Raw genomic sequence first — 21,787 nt, forward strand, 5'->3', positions numbered from 1 at the left:
CATTCTGCCCTCTGGGCTATATGTCTGCAGTAACCATATCCCATAGTGAGACATCTCAAGAAATACTCTGAAATAGAACTTTAGGTTATTTACATAACCCCGGTTCTATGAGTAATGTGAGTGAGATGTCTCACCAGACTACCCTTCTTGCTCGAATGAGTGAGAAGAGATGCTTATTTGAATGAGAAACTGCCCATCCTCCCTACCTCTTTTAGGAGGTGGGAGTGTCCCTGGCGGATGGACAATTTCCATCAGCCAATCAGGATTGGCGGATTGAGAAAAAGTGCTTCTGAGAGCTGCTGGGAGTGTGCATCCCATAGTGAAACATCTCACTCATTACTCATAGAACCAGGGTTATGTACCGTAGTGTCCGGGCTATAAAGCGCACAGTTTTATTGGCCGCATTACAATAATTTAGCAATTTCTAAGAAAAATCCACACAAATGCCGCAACCCAACATAGGACACACTTTATTGGCTGATGTGGGTGCCCTTCAGACAACTCGGCCAATCAGAAAAGGCAGGTAAGCAGGCGTGTATACTCAAGTTAGGTTTCACGGAAGTTTCTGTGTTTCAATTGATAAGTTTCCTTTACTACATTAAGTCACCTCCTCACTGCCCCACATCTAAATATCAGTCCATTTACTTTTTATGGTCACTTTTTACTGAAGCCTGACTGATGCACCATTTTGTCCACTTTTCTTACTGTGAACGAACGCGGAGCGATCACAGCGAGCCGGACTCTGAGTCAGAATACAGACGCGATCACTTCTGAACAAATCCAACATGGTGATTTGGCAACTTCATGCTGTTATACTACTATTACAAGCTGGCTGACTTTTACTGTAGACGGAGTGGAGATTAGAACTGATCTACGCTTACGGAAGCGTCTCCATCAGAGTCCAGAGCACTGAAAAAACTCAAGGCAGTGATTTAACAACTTCATGCTGTTTATTCTTTTATTACTAACTGGCTGACTTTTACTTCATCCACCCTGCTGCTTCTGCTGCAGCGGGCTCTCTCTCTGACAACATTTCTTTGCTATGATGAGGCAGTGTGCATCATATCAAAATGAGTGATCAGAATGATTCAGTGCGAGCAAAAACGGTTTAATGTAAACAATTTAATTGTTCCACCTGGTTTAATGTGACAGAGCTCAATTTTGTGGCGACATGAAGCTTATAAAACCGGGAAAAATCCACAATTTAGTTGCGTCATTGTTTAAGCCGCAGTTGTAAAATACACTAAAAACAAATATCTATCATCTAGTTTCTTTCCAATCTATTGGTTTTCTTGTTAGGCTTTCTAATCAATGAAAATGTAGGTTTTAATACTCTGTTGTGGGTGTTTGAGCCTTTTTTGTTTCAGTATACCCCTAGGTTTATAATTCTTAAAATGGCAAAATGTGGGAAAGCTTGATATAAAACATATTTGAATAATTATTAACTAAATGTGTAGAACAGTTCATGGAACTGTAACATGGTTCCCCAGTTTAGCGTTAAATCGTAACCGTTCATATTCAAACTTAATTACAATTCAATTGCGACAGCAACAGATTTTAAAATTACAATTATAATTTTAAGTCTTAAAGTCAGCAAAATGATGGTCCGTTTTTCTATGAATCTGTAATAATCACATTTATTTATTCCTTCGAAAGGGAAGGAAGTTTAATATAATTTGGGCCATAGTATATAGTCATCTTACCGAGTTACCAAAATTTATGGAAAAGGTGGTGAAATGGGATTTTAAAAGCCACAGAAATTTGTTGAAAGTTGCAAATTAGAGTGGTCAAAAATGGACAGATAAGTGATAAAAAGGGTTCAAAGTGTTAACTTTACAAATAATGGGCATGACAAATCGTGAATGTTGCTAAATAAGCATGAAATATAGTAAAAAGAGGTTAAAAGTGACAATAAAAGGTCAGCATGTGTGACAATAGGTAGAAAATTGGTTGAAAGTGTTTATAAATGGTGACAATGTCTTCAAAGTGGAAAAAATATGCAGAAAAGGCATTGATATGTGATGAAGTATGCATTAAAAGGAGCAAAAATAATGCAAGAAAAAGTGATTAATAGGGATGTAACGATTAATCGTAAGGCAGTTAAAAATCGATTCATAGGTATCACAATTGATATCGATTTTCTGAAAATTGAATCGCAATACTTTTTTTTAACCAGCAAGTGTAGGCGGCGGGCGGAGTCTGCTAATACTTTCTTTCTGGCTGCCTTCTACTCTTAAATATGTTAATAAATGATTCATTACCCCTTTTGCACCGAAAGAATATCTGTAATATTACTTGAATATCTGTAAAAGTCACGTTTTTCTATTAGCTCTGTCTGCTAGCATAGCTTCTCTTCTTCACTGCAAGATATCTGCATGCCAACCGACCACTGTTTTACCAGCGCCCTCTGCTGGTCCAAACAAATATGACGTAAATCAGTGCAATCACATTTTTTTTTTTAAAGTCCAATTGTTAAGGCACAAAATACACTTTTAAAAGAAAAAGAACTATTATGCAGTTTTGCATTGTTTATTATAGAACCAGAATTTTAATTAATAGGCTTCATTTTCATTTGTATTATTCCTTTATTTATTTCATTCAAGATTTATTTGTAGTTAAATTGCATTGTTTTGAATAGTTTCTCAAGGAATTATTTTGACAATGAGTCCCATTTTGTAAAATAAATCGTGAGAGAGTCGTATCGTGAAACCAGTATCGTGAATCGAATCGTATCGGGAGTTGAGTGAATCGTTACATCCCTGATTAAAATAGGTTAAAATATGGCAAGTTTGGTTAAAAAAAGAGTAAAAAATAGCAAAAATGGGCTCAAATTGTTAAAAATATATATTCTTAGTTTTTCCTAGGCTATACTGCCATTTCCAAGCGTTTCACACTGTCTAGAATTGCTGTACATTGCATCATTGCCAAGTACAAAGAGACAAATTCTGTGAGAAACAAACCTGGGCGTGATCATAAGCGCAAGATTTCAAGAATTCTAGAGAGGAAAATAGTCAGATGTCAGCAAGAATTCCCGGACATCTGCTAAGATAATTTTTGTCTGCCTGGCCTCTTCTGGAGTTGATGTTTCAAGAAACACAGTTGTGAAGGCTCTCAATCATAGTGGACTTCAGGGCCATAGTCCCAGAAGAACCCCCAATACTCAAAGAGCATTTAAAAGGTGAAGATACGTTTTGGAAGTTAGTGCTTTGGTCTGATGAGACTAAACTGGAGGTGTTTGGACAAATGGATGTTGCTTACATTTGGCGAAGAAAGGGAGAGGCCTTAAAAAGACAGACCCTAAGAAGACAGTTCCCACAGTAAAGCATGGTGGTGGGAACATCATGCTTTGTGGCTATTTTGCAGCCTCAGGCAAAGGGAGCCTTGTTCAGGTCCATGGAATCATAAAAAATTAAAGTTTGTTGAAATCTTTAGGGATAACAAGCAGAATTCTGCTCGTAATCAAGCCTTAGGTCATTTCTGGGTCTTTCTAGAAGACAATGACCCAAAGCACACATCAAAAGGATCCCAAAACCAAGGTGCTGGAGTGGCCCACACAGAGCCGGGACCTCAATCCTATTGAGAATCTATAGCGGGTGCTCAAAGTGAATGTCCATGCTCGTAAACCACGCAATTTGGACCAGAAGGAACAATATGCAATGGAAGAATGGCCCAAAATCCCTCAGGAGACCTGTGTCAACCTAGTAAAGAACTACTCCAAGAGGTTGCTGTCGTTTGTGGCTCAGAAAGCGTTAGACTTGGGCGGTAATACCGTAGAACATGTTTGTCTCTCCCGGCTGTCACCGGACCATGCTGTATCAGCGGGGAGTACCCTCGGGTGCACGCATGAAAGCAGAACAGGTGGAGCTGGGAAAAAGGGAACATCCGAGGAAGACAGAGGCAGAGGGCCTTGTTATCCTACTTTTAGCCTTGCGTTGTCACTGCATGGAGGCCAGCGCGAAGCCAAAGAGCCCCTCTGGGACTCTGGGCATGTCCAGGATGTCGCTTCTTTCCCCGTCGGAAAGATTAGTGAGTTCGAGCTACTGCGTCTGTTGCTGGAGCACCATGCTCCCCATCACTCTCCCGTGGCCTGGATCGCGCAGTGCCGGGCACGGAGACGCACATCGATGACAACCAACGTCTCCTCCCACTTTGCTGGGTTCTGAGTCTGAAGTCTTTGCACAGCTCATACTGGAAGGCTGTGAGCATGGAGAGGACATTGACCAAGAGCGCGGCCGCTGCGTAAGTCAACAACATCAAGTGTAAGTGTTACTGTTTCAGTATTAGTGTTTGGTATTCAGTTACTGAATGGTGAAGGCACAAGTCAACAACTTGGTAATACTGTCTAATGCTTACTTAATCATTTTTAATTAGTCACGGTAATACTGTATACTGTGGTAAAATAGGTAGGCAGTTTGACGGTATCAAAATTTTAATACCGATCAAGCCTAGAAAGCGTACACTATTGACTATTAATGGTCAGGGGGCTAATAATTTTGGATGGCTTGTTTTTGCCTTATTTTGTTTTAAATCATTGTCAATAAAATATTCGAATCAAACTTAATGAACATTTTGTCTGTGTTATTCTGGAAACAAATACACTACAAACACAGGGAGACTTATAATTTTGGCATCAATTATATAGAGTGAAAATGTATCTAAGATCACCTCACAATTCAAATCCCGCAATTAATAAAGTGTATGCTAATATCTAAGGTTGTAACAATACATGTATTTGTATTGAACCATTTCGGTACAGGACGTTTAGTTCGGATACAGGGTTGTGCACTGGTGAGTTTCCGGAACAGAATGGAAGTTGGTTGTGTTTACTTCCGCCTGCAGCTACATCTGTAGCCTGTGTACATCATGGCTAACGTTAGCGAGAAATTAGAGCTGGAGGACCCTCCCCTGTCGCTAAAGTCTCCTTATTGGGAACACTTCGACTTCCGGGTGAAATACTGCAACGGAGAAAGACCAGTGGATAAAACGAGGGCAGTGTGTCGACATTGTTCAGCTGAGATCGGGTATGTTTCCAGAAACACGACGAACATGCTAACTCACTTGAAACGGCAACACCCGAGTGTGAATATCACTGCGACAAGAAAAAAAACGTTCTTAGTGCAAATGCAGCTGACTTCGGCATTCAAGCAGCCTCTGCCTAGCAATTCAGATCTGGTCAAAGCTGTAATCGGGGTCTTTATAGCAGCGGATAAAAGCTGTTAACAAGCTGTGAGGACCTTATTTTTTTAATAATATTTTATGTCAGGGCTCGAGACTGAGACCAAAATGGTCGCGTATGGGAGTATTTTTTTCAGTGTGTGCGAGTGAAAATTTTATCTGACCGCATCCGTGCGAGTATGTATAGGGTGACGTTATTTTATACGGAGCGGCCGAACGCTTCATCACCTCCCACAAAGCACAATTCTCTCTCTCTCTTTCCGCACTTCGGAATTACCGTAAAACCATTTATAAACAGGCACTGCAAATTGGCTGGCGGCTAGGTTGACCGAGGATTTCGGAGTGGAGGCAATGAGCTCCTTTGGAGTGCGCTGTATACTGTATAATGTTAAATACATTGTTGGTTTACTAAAGTTTTGAATGAGCCAGCACATTTATGTTTTGCATTTGTAACTACCAGTAGATCTGCACTTACTGCAGACAACGTGGACAAGTTCATTTTTCTGGCCAAAAATATGAAGGCCTAAACTAAGGGCTACATGCTGGAACTGTGCTGTACTTTGTTTGTTAAAAGCTGTTAACAAGCTGTGAGCTTATTTCTATAATATTTAATGTATTTTTTGTTTGAGAATATTATTACCAGGCAGCACTGTACACACTGTATTTTTACTTTATTTTCATATTCTGTATAATGTTAAATACTTAGTTGGTTTACTAAAGTTTCGAATATTCGAAATTGTTTTGTTTGACCTCAATTCCGAGGTACGTATCGAACCGTGATTTTTGTGTATCGTTACACCTCTACTATTTTCTCACATCACTCATTAAACACTAAAGAACTTATAATTCTGTTGCTTCTAGAACTGCTTTACCTTCCACATTAAGAGCTTTGTTCACACGATCAAAATATTCACACACTGGATTGTATTTTTGTCCATCTTCGTTTGTAAAGGAGCTTTTCAAAAGATTGTTTTTCTGTGTTTATTTTTCCAACCAACAGGTGGAGTTAAACATTTTGATCTGTGTCTGAAACGTGGACAGAGACTGGAGTTAACGTGGTTTTCCTGCCAGACCTCAAACGCAACATGAATGAAGTTTGTATAGTGAGGGAGGGTTGGCTTCAGAAACGAGGTAAGGTTTGATAAATCACACTACCAAAGCCTTAGAGTTTTTTAAAACTGAAACTTTATATTTAATTAGGTAACATTCTCTATTTTTAGTCTGATTGTGCTGCTGTGGGTCACAGATTCCCCGATGCAAACATAGGCAACTGGTGGCCTGGGGGCCACATGCGGTCCTTGGTCTAATTTTGTGCGGCCCCAAAACAAAATTGTAATTCATGAAGTTGGAAGTTATAACTCACAAAATTACTACAAAAACAGCAGCATATACAAAAGGATTTCAAAGACACGCAAAATGCCAACAGAATTTCCCATTGCACAAGAAATATAACAAAAACCCATGTAATAGTAGAAGATCTCTGGTCTCAAGAAGATCTCTGGTCTTTGGAGACAGCAGACGTGTTTTCGTTTGCTCCGATAACACGACCTTGGCTACAGCTGGCTACAGCTGAACAGCCTGAACAGCCTGAAAAACTGGGCCCAAGACTGAAGGAAAATGGTGAAAAAACCGCAGGGAGGCCCTTCAGAACCCAATTCGGGTTTGGAAGAGGTCAAGGAGATGATACGCGAGGGTCTACGAAACCTATCTGCCGAGATAAAGTCGTTGGAAAAGACGCTGGAAAACTCACTGGAAAGACTACAAAGCGAAACAAAGGTACTGAAAGAAAAGAATGAAAGAAATGCTGAAGAGATAAAATTGTTGAACGCGAGGGTTGAACAGCTGGAACAAAAGGAAAGAGAGAAAGATGTCATCATCACAGGCCTAAAGATAAAACCCAGGAGTGACGAAGAAACAAAATCGATTGAACAACAGGTCATTGACTTCCTGAAGTCGAAGGACATTGTCCTGAACCCTGACAATATCAACTCCTGCCATCTCCTGCCAAAGAGAAATGATACCAGAGCTGTAAAAATAACCTTCACGAATATAAAATTCAAAGGAGAAATAATCAAGCAAAGAAATAAACTCAAGGGAACGAAGGTGTACATCAATGAAAACCTGACGAAACAAAATGCAAGCATTGCATGGAAAGCACGCCAAATAAAAAAAGAAGGAAATATTGTCAAGACTTGGTCAAAAAACTGCAGGATTTACATCCTGGAAGAAGAGGACGGAAAACCAGTTCTTATCAAAACGATGGACAACTTGGGAAAATACGAAGGATCCACCTAAACAACAACACTACTGATGGTAATCATGGATATGGACCCAGATCTATATAAACACTGGAAACAAAACTCAGACTGTGATTATTTTACGGAGACCGATTTAAATGTGAAACCAAGAGTAAAAAAGGTCTGTCATTTATTCATTTCAATTGCTAGGTGGTGGGGTGATTAAGGATTACATTAAATTTAAATTCAAAGTGTTTATTGTCATATGTGCAGTTAGAAACACGATTTTTTTTTTATACAATGAAATTACTGCCTTGCTTATGAGCTGGGATATAATAATGTGTTTATACAAGTTAAATCTAACAGTGGAAAATACAACACTGCCAATAAAACTAACAACAGCAGTTAGAAACACGCTTATGAACTAAGATATATTACATTAAAATACTGCCTTGCTTGTGAACTGGGATGTAGTGATGTGTTTATACAAGTTGGCCAATGGAACTAACAACAGCTGGATTACCCTTGATGTAGAGACAAAACAAGGTGACATTGTGGATGAAAAGGGAAAAACCTTCCAAACACCTTCGAAAGAGGAACTATTCTTGAACTGGAGGAATGCTAACAACGTCTGGCAGGGAACAAGGCCAACAAAAACAAAGATAGAGAGGACAACACTGACTACAGATGGACGTTCAGAAGAAATCAAGAATGTTTTGACCAGAGAGACATGTAAACCCATGTAAATTTGCGATGGTAAAACAGGGGACGGGACCCGGATAAGCAAACTGCTTCTCTCGTCTCCTTTTTCGGCATGTACAAAAAAGAAAAAAAAAAAAGTGAATGTAACCATGTCGGAAATAAACTGAATAAATAAATAAAATAAATAAATAAATAAAATATATAACGAACACACATGGTGACTTGGAAAAACACAAAAAGGCAACAAAAGTTCCCCTTAATGACAAAAAAATAGACAAAATGAAACACACGAAATGTCTAAAAACACAAAAAATTACTACAAAGACGCACTAAACAACTGCTTAAACACAAAAGGACTACAAAATTACAACAAGAACAGAAAAAAAAGTCAAAAAGAGGACAAAACAGTCAAAAAGAGGACAAAAACTCCACATATTGACCAGAAGATTTGGAAAAAAAAATTAAAAAACACACGAAATGTCTAAAAACACAAAGAAAACTCACACAAAAGGACTACAAAAACAAAAGCCTTTGTTCTTTCCTGTATTGCAGCTCAGATTGGTCTTTTTTCTAAATACTAACATGAATGTTGAAAATGTGGTCCTAGGATCAGATAATCACATTTCTGTGGCCCATCTCTGCTCTAAAGGTTCATCTTGAATTATTTTTCTGTCCAGGTGAATATATCAAAACATGGAGGCCTCGGTATTTCATCTTGAAGAGCGACGGTTCTTTTATAGGATACAAAGAGAAACTGGATCTGAATGAACAAAGCTCTCCACCACTCAACAACTTCTCAGTGGCAGGTCAGTCCTCTGAACACTATGTTTCAGACATGTGCAGCTAACGGCCCCAGGGCCACATGTGGCCCTCAGTCTAATTTTTTGTGGCCTTCAAAGCAAATCCCCAAAAATTGTAATTCAAGAAGTTGGAAGGAATATGAAGCTCAACAAAGTACACAAAATAACTCCCAAAATGCACAAAGTACACAAAAAATTCCAAAAATAGCCAAAATGACTCATTAAACATAAAATGACAACAAAGACAGACACAACAACCATTTAAACAAACAAAATGACTACAAAAATACACAAAACAACACATTACAGAATAACTCCAAAAACACACAAACTGTTTACAAAATTACACAAAATGACAGGAAAATACAGAAAACAAAAATACAGAAAGTGACCCCAAAAATGCACAAAAATTGACAACAAAAATGCCGAAAATGACAGAACAATACACAAAATTACAACAAGAACACAAAAACAGAACAAAAAAATCAAAATGACTAAAACAACAAAACTACAGGCAGACAAAAAAAAAGACCAAACCCTGACGGGACCCGACGGCACCGAACAGGTCGGAATTGGATGGATATTTGTAACGTGTTTGAGTTTGGTCACATAGCGTTGTTTTCCTGTTATAGCAGCTACGCACTGATCCGCGGTGGATATACAATGGAGCAGAGGACAATTTTAAAGGAATACACTGTTGAAGCATTCCTTTTTCTGCACAGTAACATGGATTATCCTTATCTTTGATACATGGATGATGTAAATAGATCTTGTGTGTTTCTTGATGTTTCACTGTCGCTTGTTACCCGTGTGCTGATCTGATGTTCACATTAACAGTTTACCACTAAAACAATAGTAAATACATAATTTCTTTGAGAGAAAAAAGAGGCTTTCACTGTTGGGTCCGACTCGGATGAGAAAATGCGTCCCGATCCACACTCTAACTGTGACACGGTTATTTATTTACTTAACGTTCATGTCACTGTTTACTGCAAGACTTGTGCACATGCCTCTGCGTACGTCTGTGGAACCAAACAGTAGTTAAGTCCACTGTGATTGTCTTCTTTCAGTTACCAAGCCGTCTTCTTCTCATTCTTTTTTTATTTCCGGGTTATTGGGACGTCTCTCCAAGCCATCGAGAACGCACACAGCGTCATTTGACGTCACCATCAGCGGAAATGTGCTGCTGTTTGTACCCGTAATAAAAGTACAAAATGTATCACACAATCTTTTCAAGGCAATAGGTAGAAATGTGTTCTCATTCTCTTTGGTTATAGCGCTTCATCACCCATAAAAAACCTTGAAATTAATATTTATTTTTTCTCAAATCCTGCCCTATGCTCCTTCAAAGTTGAGGATGTGGGAAATACAGCAGTGAAGAATCCTAGAGTGTTTCAAATGCTCTAGGATTGGTTTGCTCTGATAGTCCTCCTTGTTTGGTTGGTGTGAACACTAGAAGTGTGCCAATACATTGATTATTAGATTAATCAATTATTCGACACGTGATGTTTCCATAACGATTCATAAATGTTAATTGATTGTTTTTCATAATAAGGAGGTGATAGCACCAGCTATCTTTTTAGCTACAATTACTGAGCAGGAGATGCACTCATCTGGATTAAAAAATGATCTCGTGCTGTATCCTATGATTTTAAAGCTGACCAAGACCTATCGGTGCATTCCTGACATCAGTGTCTCTTCGCCGGGCGCATTTTCTACGTGGCATTGCACTGCGACCGGCTCCGGGTCTGGCAGGAAGGGCCCGGCAATGGAGGTAGCTCTTTTACAGCATCGCCCCGCTCCAAACTGGCCGTGGACTAGGTTCCATCGCTGTGCCCTCTCCTCAGCGACGTCGGTCACCCACCAGACCCGTCTAGAAACACGGACACAGTGGCTCTCACTTCATACAGATCATGTTTAGCAGCTCCTTTTTTTTTTTTACATAGTCTATCTTAAGCATGATGACGGCATTGATGACGAGTCCCTGGCAGGGTTTAATAATTGAGAACATAATAAATAGTCACTGTGTTCTTTTATCAATCCACCTTTTATTTAAAAAACCAAATTCCACAAGAGAGCTGATATTATAGGTTTTATATGTTTTTAGAGCTGCTTTGATTGAGCATAGCAAAATGTTTAGTTTCTTGTGGGATTTATTTAGTCTTTATTTTTACTGAATAAGAACTTTTGTGTTGGTTCAGATTGAATCTTATCTACTCAGATTTTACCACTACATGTCAATTTAAATTTTTTTTTTTTACAGAATGCCAGTTAATGAAAACGGAAAGACCGAAGCCCAACACGTTTGTTATTCGTTGCCTCCAGTGGACCACGGTCATTGAACGCACCTTTCATGTGGACAGCAATGAGGAGAGGCAAGAAAATCTATGACAACAATACCAGACTGTTAAATGGTTTTGTTGAGTAATGTTCTTTGTGTTTTACTTCTTTCCTCCCAGAGAGGAATGGATGCGTGCGATCCAGTCGGTGGCAAATAGTCTGAAAATGCGAGAACAGGAGGAGGAGGAGGAGCCAATGGATATGCTGGGTTCTCCCTGTCAGTGTAGTCTGGAGGAGATGGAGGTGGCTCTGTCCAATAGTCGAAGCAAAGTTGTGAGTTTCAACTGAAAGTCTAAAGTAAATGCATGTAATGCAATGGCAATTATCAAAATTGAAAACAGGCCTGTTTCTGTTTATTGGTCACAAAATATTATTGATTCTGAATCGACTTTATCCTTCTATGCATATTTAATTAATTTTAAAACAGTTTCAGGTTTTTAAATAGCGGTAAATATGAAACAGTCAAAATTTAAAGTCATTTCTAAAAAAATAAAAAGAGGCCAGGCAATTATCAAGAATTTCAACATATTGCGTGACTTTCTCAAAGTAATCGCTAATAAATGGGATTATTGCTAGTAGTGTATTGTATTTTATCTATTTTATTTTAATAGTACTGTCATATAAACATTAGTTAAATTAGGTTTTACACGATCAGGATTCTTGGGCCGATCAGTGAGTTTAAAAAAACGATCACCGATCCGATCATATGCATTCAGGCTGTTTTTTTTAGGTCCCGACCGAATTCCTTCGGTACTACCTGATACAGATTCACAGAAAATCCAACGGTTCCATGTTCCTGGACCTAAACGTAGCCTTGGGACTGTGAGGAAGTGGAAGAGTTGAAGAATTTCCATAACATTTGTTGTCTGTCTGTCTGTCTGTCTGTCTGTCTGTCTCTGTGTGTGTGTGTGTGTGTGTGTGTGTGTGTGTGTGTGTGTGTGTGTGTGTGTGTGTGTGTGTGTGTGTGTGTGTGTGTGTGTGTGTGTGTGTGTGTGTGTGTGTGTGTGTGTGTGTGTGTGTGTGTGTGTGTGTGTGTGTGTGTGTGTGTGTGTGTGTGTGTGTGTGTGTGCGCGCGCGCGCGCTGTTGCTTATAATTCGTATTCACAGGTGCACAGCGGAGGTGGGGCTCACACACACTCACACTCACGCACGCTTCTGTGTCCACCACCCTGAAACGGACAGAAGTGTCCGCTATGAAAACGAAAGTAAACGGGAGGGATCGCTCTGCTTTAGGACTCTCCCTTTTAACATGCATAATAAACAAAACACACACACACAGGTGCTAACAGCAGACGCTGTCACAGCTTTCAGAGTCAGTAGGCTGGGGAAGAAGTCCGGTGGTCAGACGCTTCGCTCCAACCAGACATTTTCACCGTTCACTCAGGTTTTCACCTTTGTGAACAAATGTGAGTGAAATAAAGCTGTGTCACATAACGCAAACAACTCTTTAGTGTAAATGAGACGATAAAACAATGCAATGGGAGCATCTACAGAAAGTTTCATAACGACAATGACGTCACTGATTGGATCGGCAAATTAAGACATTACAGCTGATCACATTAATTGCATAAAATGCAAAGGTGAGTATTGGGTGCGATACTCACTTGCTAAAGTATTGATACTAACAGTGTTCATCTCTTAATATCTATGGTTCATCTCCAGTTTTTTTACCCCCGCCTCTTTCAAGTGACATAACTTTATTCGCTGCTGCAGGCACAAACAGACACACGTGCAGCCCCTCCCCTCAGCTGCAGCTGAACACACTACCTCATCATAACACAAGCTGATGTCGGCATGGCTGCAGCATGGCTAACGTTATAAACAAAACTCAAAACAACTCTTTACGTCACACTGCATGTTTATTGTAAGCAGGGGAAGCTCAAACACTGCTTTTGTGTCGTTTCTGACGGGACGGAAACAGAAAAGTAACATTAAACTCTGCCCATGCGCTCCGTACGTATCAGGAAGAAGGCAGGTCTGACTCAACTCTGACCTTACGTTACCATGGCTTCCTTAAAGGGGCAGTCCTCAGAAGGCCATCATTACAGCGAGTGCGTACGTGTGTTAATAGTGGCAACTGTTTATATATTCTGTAGCTGATAAATTCACAATTGTCAGTAATAATAAATAAATAATTAGTAGTTAATTATAATACTTAAAAAAAACTACAGCACTTTGGTCAGCTGAAGTTTTTAAAATGTGCATAAATGCTCATAATTTGTTTTATAAATGATGCTATTGTTCTCTACACCTCTGTTAATACTGTGTGACATTTGGCATGTGGTTTTAACTGACTAAGCCTGTTCTTTTTAGTATTTAAAAAAAAAAAATTGTATTTTCATTACTTTTATTTTGTTGTTTTTTATCATTGTGCCTGTTTGTGTTTGCAGACAATGAGTGACTTTGAGTACTTAAAGCTGCTTGGAAAAGGCACCTTTGGGAAAGTGATTTTGGTCAAAGAAAAGTCAACGGGTGTTCATTACGCCATGAAAATTCTGCGCAAAATGGTCATAATAGCAAAGGTAGGTTTAGACTCTAAACTTTAATAATGGATGACAAGATAATAGTTTATTTATTGGTTTGTTTGTCTGTTAGCAGGATTACATCAAAAGTACTTCATGCATTTTGACAAATGTTAAACCAAAGATAAACCATACACCAGTACGCTAGTAGAATACTATACATTTTGGAGATAAACTGACCCAGTTATATTGATTCTGAATCAGGTTAGAATATTAAAAAAATCTTTCTCTCATCATTGGCCAAATTTCAAAAATTCAAATTTGTGTTCTAATTGAAGGAAACAGTCAAAAGTGACACAAAATGTTGATATTGTGCTAATAAAAGGGTTTTTGTGGCATTTTTCTCCTTTGAGGAAAAATATAGAGCATTAACCTAGCAATAACATTAACAAAGCAATAGCATTAGCCTAGCATTAACATAGCATTAGCATTAACATTAGCCTAGCAATAGCATTCGCCTAGCAATAGCAATGACCCAGCAATAGCATTAACGTAGCAATAGCGTTAGCCTAGGATTTACATTCACCGAGAATTAGCATTAACATAGCATTAGCTTAGCATTGGGGCCTAACATGAACTGCTCTATTTATAATTTAGTTTCCAATATTGTCAGTGTTTTAAATTTTTATTGACGTACCCCCTATGACCCCTGGGGGTACCCGTTCCCCACTTTGGGGACCGAGGGTCTAAATGATCTGAATTTAAAAAATTGTGATTAAATCAAGATAGAGATTTTACAAAGAAAAAATTGTGATATTAGTCTTTTTCCATGTTGCCCACCTCTACTTGTATCTACTGAGCTTGTGCAGGTCTTTGGACCAATAGAAAGGCAGGTTTAAAATAAAAGGGAATTCTAGTCATTTTCTGTCTTTAGACTTTGTTGCTTCAAACTGTCGGTGGGTTTTTGGGTCTGACCTTTGTGTTTGTCAACAGGATGAGGTCGCCCACACAGTGACAGAGAGCAGAGTTCTACAGAACACAAGACACCCATTTCTAACGGTGAAAATAGCTTTACTTTGTGTTTAGTGTACTAATCTTTAGTTACTGTGTTCATGTTGAATGCTCCTTATTAGTATTAACAATGGTTTATCTTTATTATAAATGATTTAAATAGAACAACTTCAGAGCAATTTGAACTTTCACGGCCTTTAAAAAAAAAACAAACTTCACAACACTAGGGGGCACTAGTTATTAACTTTTTGTAGAAAGACAAAACATTGATTGGATTATGGTTTTTCTATTTTCTGTTTGCAATTTTACATTTATAGACATGGATATATATATATATTGCTTAATTGTACATTTGTGTTCATAATGTATTTTATCACTGTTGAATCATGATCATGATGAACTTACTAAAACAAGGCATAGCGCTGCTCGATTATAGGAAAAATAATAATCACAATTAGTTTAGTCGTAATTATTCAAACTATTATTTATATTACATATTAATTTTTTTGTTCAAAGCATGGTAAAATATATTCTTTAAACATAAATCAAATCCTCCAACGCTAAAACCAAATCAAGTATGTTCACTTTTGCACAAAACAAAACATATTAAAAAATGTATATTATTTGAATGTAAATAAATAAAAAGGTGTAAAGTATTAAGCCTTTTTTTGCTGCGTTTCTACTGAAATGTTTCAAGACCGCGAGCAACAACTTTCATTGTGTTGGCCTCAGGACATGAAATTAGTCTAAAAAATGAGGGCATTTTAAAAATGATTAAGGATCATGGGAATAAATGTGTTACAGTTTGGATACTTTTATAGATTAAAATGCACAGTAGCTTCTGCCAAAGCAAATACATGAAAAGAAGTTTGCAAGTATTACAACAGCTATTACAGAAAGAAGAAGACATATGTAGGGAAATTATGGGTTCAGTTAGCTCTTAATAACCTGTAAAATCACACAAAAAACAGTGGTGCAAACAGAAGTCTAATAGTAGTGTAATAGTTTCTAAATAAATTAAAATAAAATGTATAGAAAAACATTCCCAACTTAAAGTGTAAACAGGTTGCTTACAAACAAATACAATATAATATATCAACACTAGAATGTGCTTCAGTAATAACATTTACACATTTAAAAAAAGCTACAATAGCTGCAAACTCAGAGCTATTTTTCATGGCAAATATTTGTGTATGCAATTAATTTATTTCCTCATTTATAATTAAAAAAGCACTTGAAAGGGAAAAATAACTCAAATAGTGTTTTTACTGTTTAATATGAACCACTGCTGCTGAATCAAGTTAATTTTATATCATTTAATCAGTTAAATAATGTTATGGTTGATAAATATTTCTCTGATTTCCCATAATGAAACCAGATCAGGCTGATGATTTAATCATTAATCTACGTTAAACGTTTCTTCTTTGGTTATTCCGTTTTAAAACGAAGTACATGAATTCATCTGGTTTACATAAATATTTGATTTTGGTTTTAATTTTAATGTTGATAGATAGAACTCATCATATTTTATGTTCTGGACTCTTTCAACCAAAAAACACATCATTTTAGAGGAATTAATCTTGTGTTTTTGGTTGTAATGCTGTTGTTTTTTTAATGTTTTTTGTTTTTCAGACTCTGAAATACGCCTTCCAAACCCATGATCGGTTGTGTTTTGTAATGGAATATGCAAATGGTGGCGAGGTGAGTGTTTACATCCACCCGTCAGTAAACACATCAACTTCTAGATCTCTTTTTTTTTTTTTTTTTCTCTTGTCTGCACATGCTGTCAAAGGTCAACACTACAAGAAGTGCAATCATTATGAGACAGCAATGCATGTTTTGTTATTGCAATAAAATAAATTGATTTATTTTATTGCTTAATTGTGACCATCACCAGCCCTCCCTAAGGAAGGGTAAGAAATATTTTATTAGAGGGAGGATATAAAAAGGGAGAGCAGTTACACTTAAGTGGAGGGGGTGGGGAAAGGGAGCAGGGAGGAGTGACTCAAGGGAGGAAATAGATAGGGTGGGGAGAATAGATTGTTTTACAGTGAGGGTGAGATGTGAAGTTGTAGAATAAATTGTGCTTATTATGTTGTGTAATCAAGCCAGTCTGGTGACAAGTGTGAAGCTTAGCTATAATGGTGGTGGCTGTGAACAGGGGGAATGAGTGAATGGTAGTACCTAAAGCAGGTATTTGGGATTAACGTGTCTAAAGTTAAGCCCAGTATGAGTTTTATCCCACATCCCAAGGCGTGCCAGTGCATCGTATACCAGTATATGTGCAAAAAACCGCTACTGCAAACCCAGGAACTGCCCCGGGCCCGCAGATACACCCAGGCCAGCAGAAAGAGTGGGGGCCAGGGAGCCCCAGGCCACCCCCCCACGGCCGAGCAACCCCCCAGACGCCCCCAAGATCCCAGGCTGAGAGGCAGCAACCGCCCCCCACACACACATCCGAGGAAGCCCCAAGCAGCCGAGCACCCAGCGCATCCCGCCACCGACCACAACCCCCAACCCCAAGGCCCCCCGCCAGCATCCCGCCCCCCCACCCACCCACACCCAAGCACCCAACCCCCGAGGGGAGGGCCCAGAGAGCCCCCCGCCCGAGACCCCAGCAGCGGAGCCAAGGCCCACGCCCAGCAGACGGCCAGAGCCGCGCCGAACGGGCAGCCGGCGGGCCCAGAGCCAGCAGGGATCAGACCCCAGGCCAGAAGGACCCGGAACGGAAGCAGCACCAAGAACAGCGCCCCCAGGGACATTGACCACACCCATAGTCACCAAGGGCACCAAGGGGATGCTGCAACTTCTAGATCTCAAAGCATTTTTTTTAAATGTGGAAAGTGTTTACTTTCTGATTTTTGCTTCTTCAGCTGTTCTTCCATCTTTCACGAGAGCGAGTGTTCACGGAGGATCGGGCACGGTTTTACGGCGCTGAGATTGTGTCTGCACTCGAGTATCTTCATTCTCGTGACGTTGTTTATCGAGACCTAAAGGTAAACGCAACACACAGTGTAGGGCAGATATGATAACTGTTATCACAGTGGGGCCGCATTATCAACATTTATGTCAGCATTTATGGTTAAATAATGACCGAGCTCAGTATTAACACATGAAAGAACACAGGGTTTTATATATTTTCTGTCGATTTGTGTGTTTTTGTTTTTGTTTTGTATCTTTTTGAAGTTTTTTTGAGTATCTTTTATGACAATTTGTGCATTTTCCTTGTCATTTTGTGTATTTTTCTGTCTTTTTGGATGTATTTTTTTGTCATTTTGTCTGTTTAGTTCTTGTCTTGTTTTTTTATTTTTACTTTGTATGTATTTAAAGCCAATTTGTGTATTTCTGTTGTTGTCTCTCTTTTTTTAAATCAATTTTTGGATTTTCTCATTATTTTGTGTTTTTCTGTCTTTTTGGGTGTATTTTTTTGTCTGTTTAGGGTTAGGGTTACTGTTTTACTTTGTTTGTAGAGCCAATTTGTGTATTTCTGTTGTTGTTTTGTATTTTTTTTGTCAATTTATGTATTTTTCTCATTATTTTGTGTGTTTTTCTGTCATTTCTCAAGTTTTCTGTATTTCTTTCAAGTCATTTTGTGTATTTGTCCACCACTTTGTGTATTTTTGCAGTTCTTTCATGTGTTTTTCCGTCATTATGTGTGTTTTCTGAGTCATTTTGTGCATTTAGTCTAGGGGCCGCACAAATATACTCTGAGGGCCTCAGTTGCTAATGTCTGGTGTAGGGTGCGTGTAGTAGCACAGGAGATTGTTGGTGTAGTTGTACATTGATCATGCAATGGAAGTTCTAGGCTTTAGTTTGGTTTTGGTTTCTTTAACATATTTTATATGTTCTGTGACGCAGCTGGAGAATCTGATGCTGGACAAAGACGGACACATCAAGATTACTGATTTTGGTCTTTGCAAGGAAGGAATCACCCCAGATGCAACCATGAAAACCTTCTGTGGAACTCCTGAATATTTGGCTCCTGAGGTAAGGAATAAGAAACTAAGCCACACACAATGAGCTGATGACCATCATCATCATCATCATCAGTTGAGTCATTCTGGATATTAATCTAGTCTGGAAGCAGATGGAAATTTCTGCATCGTTAATTTATTACCTGCATATTACCTTGTTGGGTTTTCTCTTTCTTATTATGATTTTTTTTATTTTGATAAGCACATTGAGATTACTTTGTTGTAAATTTTGCTATACAAATAAAGTTGAATTGAATTAAACAACAGCGCACATGATTACACGGAATGCACACAATGGCATATATAGTTAATCATATACACTGTATACTACCGGTCAAAGGTTTTAGAACACCACACTGTTTCCAGTTTTTACTGAAAATTATTCAGTTTATTGTGTCATTGCACTCTGAAATGAAAGTATAGAACAAATAAGCAATTTGAGTTGAAAAAAAAATGATTTAATTAATGAACAATCCTCTTCACCTGATGCTCATGAGGGTCTGGTACCACAGTGTGTTCCATCACTGCTTTATGCAGACAGAGGAGGTTAGAAGGAACCATGAACAGTTGGAACATCTGTAGGAATCAGTAGCACCAGCTTTCAAGACTGATTCAGCCTTCATTGCTGCAGAACAACTTTAGATAATTAATCCACTTCATGTTCCCTGAAAAAGGCCTATTTGTATAATTCTGATATGTACATAATTTTTCAGTTTTGGGAAACAAAACCTTTTTTTTTTAAACCTCTGGCTGTTCAGTTCTTACCTTTGTACCATTTCAAGCTATTCATTGAACTTACACGACTTGAATTGCAATAAATAACTGAAAAAATGAGGGTATATATATATATGTTTTCAAAATATTCTGAAATTACTTCTTGAAAATATATCAACTCTTCAATAGACTCATTTTTTAAGTATCAATGTTTTATTATTGTATTTTATTGTAATACAAGCAATAAATAATTATTAAATAATTGTAAGTGTAAATATTCACATCAGATTATTGAATAAAATTGGTATTTTGTTAATCACTTAAAACTCAATTCTTTGAACTTTAGCTTGTTGAGTGTTTTTGTTTTATGAGTGTGTTTCCATTGAGCACACACTTGTGGTGCGTTTCCATTGAGCACACACGTGGTGCGTTTCCATTGAGCACACACTTGTGGTGCGTTTCCATTGAGCACACACTTGTGGTACGTTTCCATTGAGCACACACTTGTGGTGCGTTTCCATTGAGCACACACCTGACACGTGAAACTGCCATACTCACAAGATCGCCAACAAAAACCAACTCTTCCTGTGCGTGAGTTGATGACTCTACGCTGTGATGATTCTCTGAACCAATCAGTGTCTGCTTTGTGCCTACGTCACATGTTCAGACCAGGGCTGCTTTTTTTGTAACCTCAACAAAGGAGGTATTAAAAAAGCAGCATCAGGTACCAAAAAGGAGGTACTTTTTTCCAGTGGAAACAAGAAAAATGAGTGTAGAGCCGATACGGCCAGTGGAGACACATCATTGGTGATGTTAATGAATGTCTTTGTGAGCATCACTTACTCAGGTTTTACTTGTGTCTCATTCTTTTATTGTAACATCTAACAGATGATGATCTTTTGTTAAACCCTAGGTTCTAGAAGATAACGACTACGGTAGAGCAGTGGACTGGTGGGGAATGGGCGTGGTCATGTATGAGATGATGTGCGGCCGCCTGCCTTTTTACAATCAGGACCACGAGCGTTTGTTTGAGCTCATCCTGATGGAGGAGATTCGCTTTCCTCGGAATTTGTCACCTGACGCCAAATCCCTGTTGGCTGGTTTGCTCAAGAAGGATCCCAAACAGAGGTAAGTTCATCTCAAGAAAATAGACTTGTACTGGTGTCAGGAGCTTATTTGGTTTGGTAAAACTGTGATTCCATTACTCCCATTTTGAGCTGTTAGTATACTGTAAACTTGGATTTTATTCTATCATAACCTGATTTAAATCAACAGGTTAGGTGGAGGAACCAATGATGCCAAAGAAGTTATGAGTCACAAGTTTTTCACCACCATCAACTGGAAAGATGTGGAACAGAGAAAGGTAATAAAGTATTCTGATCTTGTTCTCTTATTTTGTAGGAGGGTGAGCAGTGTTCAGCTAACCTGCTAAACAAATCTCAGCTGTCATTTTAGCAAAGCAGACTCATTCAGAATGTTATTACTGATGTTACTTTTTAGGTTTTTCTCTCACGAAATACCTGATGATATGTGACGATCCAGGAGGCATTCTAATTATTATCTGTTTTTTCTTCCATCCTGCGTTAACTACAAGTGGTGTAACAATACATCAATACATCAATTAATTAACGATCCATTTACATCGATGCACAATGAAAACATCAATCAACATTGTCATCTTTAAGATGCGCCTTTATTTTGAATTTTACATAGCACGTCTGTACGTCCGTGCCACCATTTCCTGTGCTGGGATGGTGGCATAACGTAGCAAATGCCACGCAACAACAAAGTATTGCAACCACTGCTGTCACCCAAATTTGTACACGGTATTATGCGGCTGCCGACCAGTAATGCTCCGCTGCCGCTTCCTGAATGTGGAGCCCACCGCTATAAAACACCAACGAAGAAGACGCAGAAGTAACCCGAGAGCAGCATGGAACCTGCGTTGTTTAAATTGTTGCTCGGCAAAGCGAGGAGTCAAAGAGAGAAAGACACCTGAGGAAAGAGGTAAAAATGATTAACTATATATCAGGAAATGAAATAATAATGAAAGTGCAGCGCTATAGTGATGATATATAGATATAGGTTATTCCATTTTAAAACCAAATCAAAACAAATAAACCATGTGGTTAGTTTTGTTTTACACAAATTCATCATATGCCCCTTAAAATATGTTTTTATACTTAGTTATATAACAGTGTGGCATCATTAACATGTCAATGTTAAAATAATATTATTAATAATAACATGCCAGTGACACTTTTTTCCCATCAGGTTACAGTTTGTTACAGTGAAATCAACTATTTTTAAAGCCAAGTTTTTGTATTATTAAAAACATATTGCACCGTAGTCATGTAAAAAAAACTAGTAGA

The 21,787-nt window shown here is 38.4% G+C and overlaps 1 protein-coding gene across 1 annotated transcript in view; it reads left to right on the forward strand.

Annotated features, from left to right (window-relative positions):
- LOC114475524 (RAC-beta serine/threonine-protein kinase-like) overlaps positions 1–21,787 on the forward strand; it is a 31,187-nt gene that overhangs the window by 3,798 nt on the left and 5,602 nt on the right. The window contains exons 2-12 of the mRNA XM_028466410.1: positions 6,176–6,306; positions 8,792–8,920; positions 11,178–11,289; positions 11,374–11,527; positions 13,645–13,776; positions 14,710–14,775; positions 16,360–16,428; positions 17,601–17,723; positions 18,586–18,714; positions 20,329–20,543; positions 20,691–20,778. Of these exons, the coding sequence (XP_028322211.1) occupies positions 6,261–6,306; positions 8,792–8,920; positions 11,178–11,289; positions 11,374–11,527; positions 13,645–13,776; positions 14,710–14,775; positions 16,360–16,428; positions 17,601–17,723; positions 18,586–18,714; positions 20,329–20,543; positions 20,691–20,778 (1,263 nt within the window). The 5' untranslated portion in view covers positions 6,176–6,260. The remainder of the gene's footprint in view (positions 1–6,175; positions 6,307–8,791; positions 8,921–11,177; positions 11,290–11,373; positions 11,528–13,644; positions 13,777–14,709; positions 14,776–16,359; positions 16,429–17,600; positions 17,724–18,585; positions 18,715–20,328; positions 20,544–20,690; positions 20,779–21,787) is intronic.

This window comes from Gouania willdenowi, chromosome 14 (assembly GCF_900634775.1).
Source record: "Gouania willdenowi chromosome 14, fGouWil2.1, whole genome shotgun sequence".
Classification (NCBI taxonomy): domain Eukaryota; kingdom Metazoa; phylum Chordata; class Actinopteri; order Blenniiformes; family Gobiesocidae; genus Gouania; species Gouania willdenowi.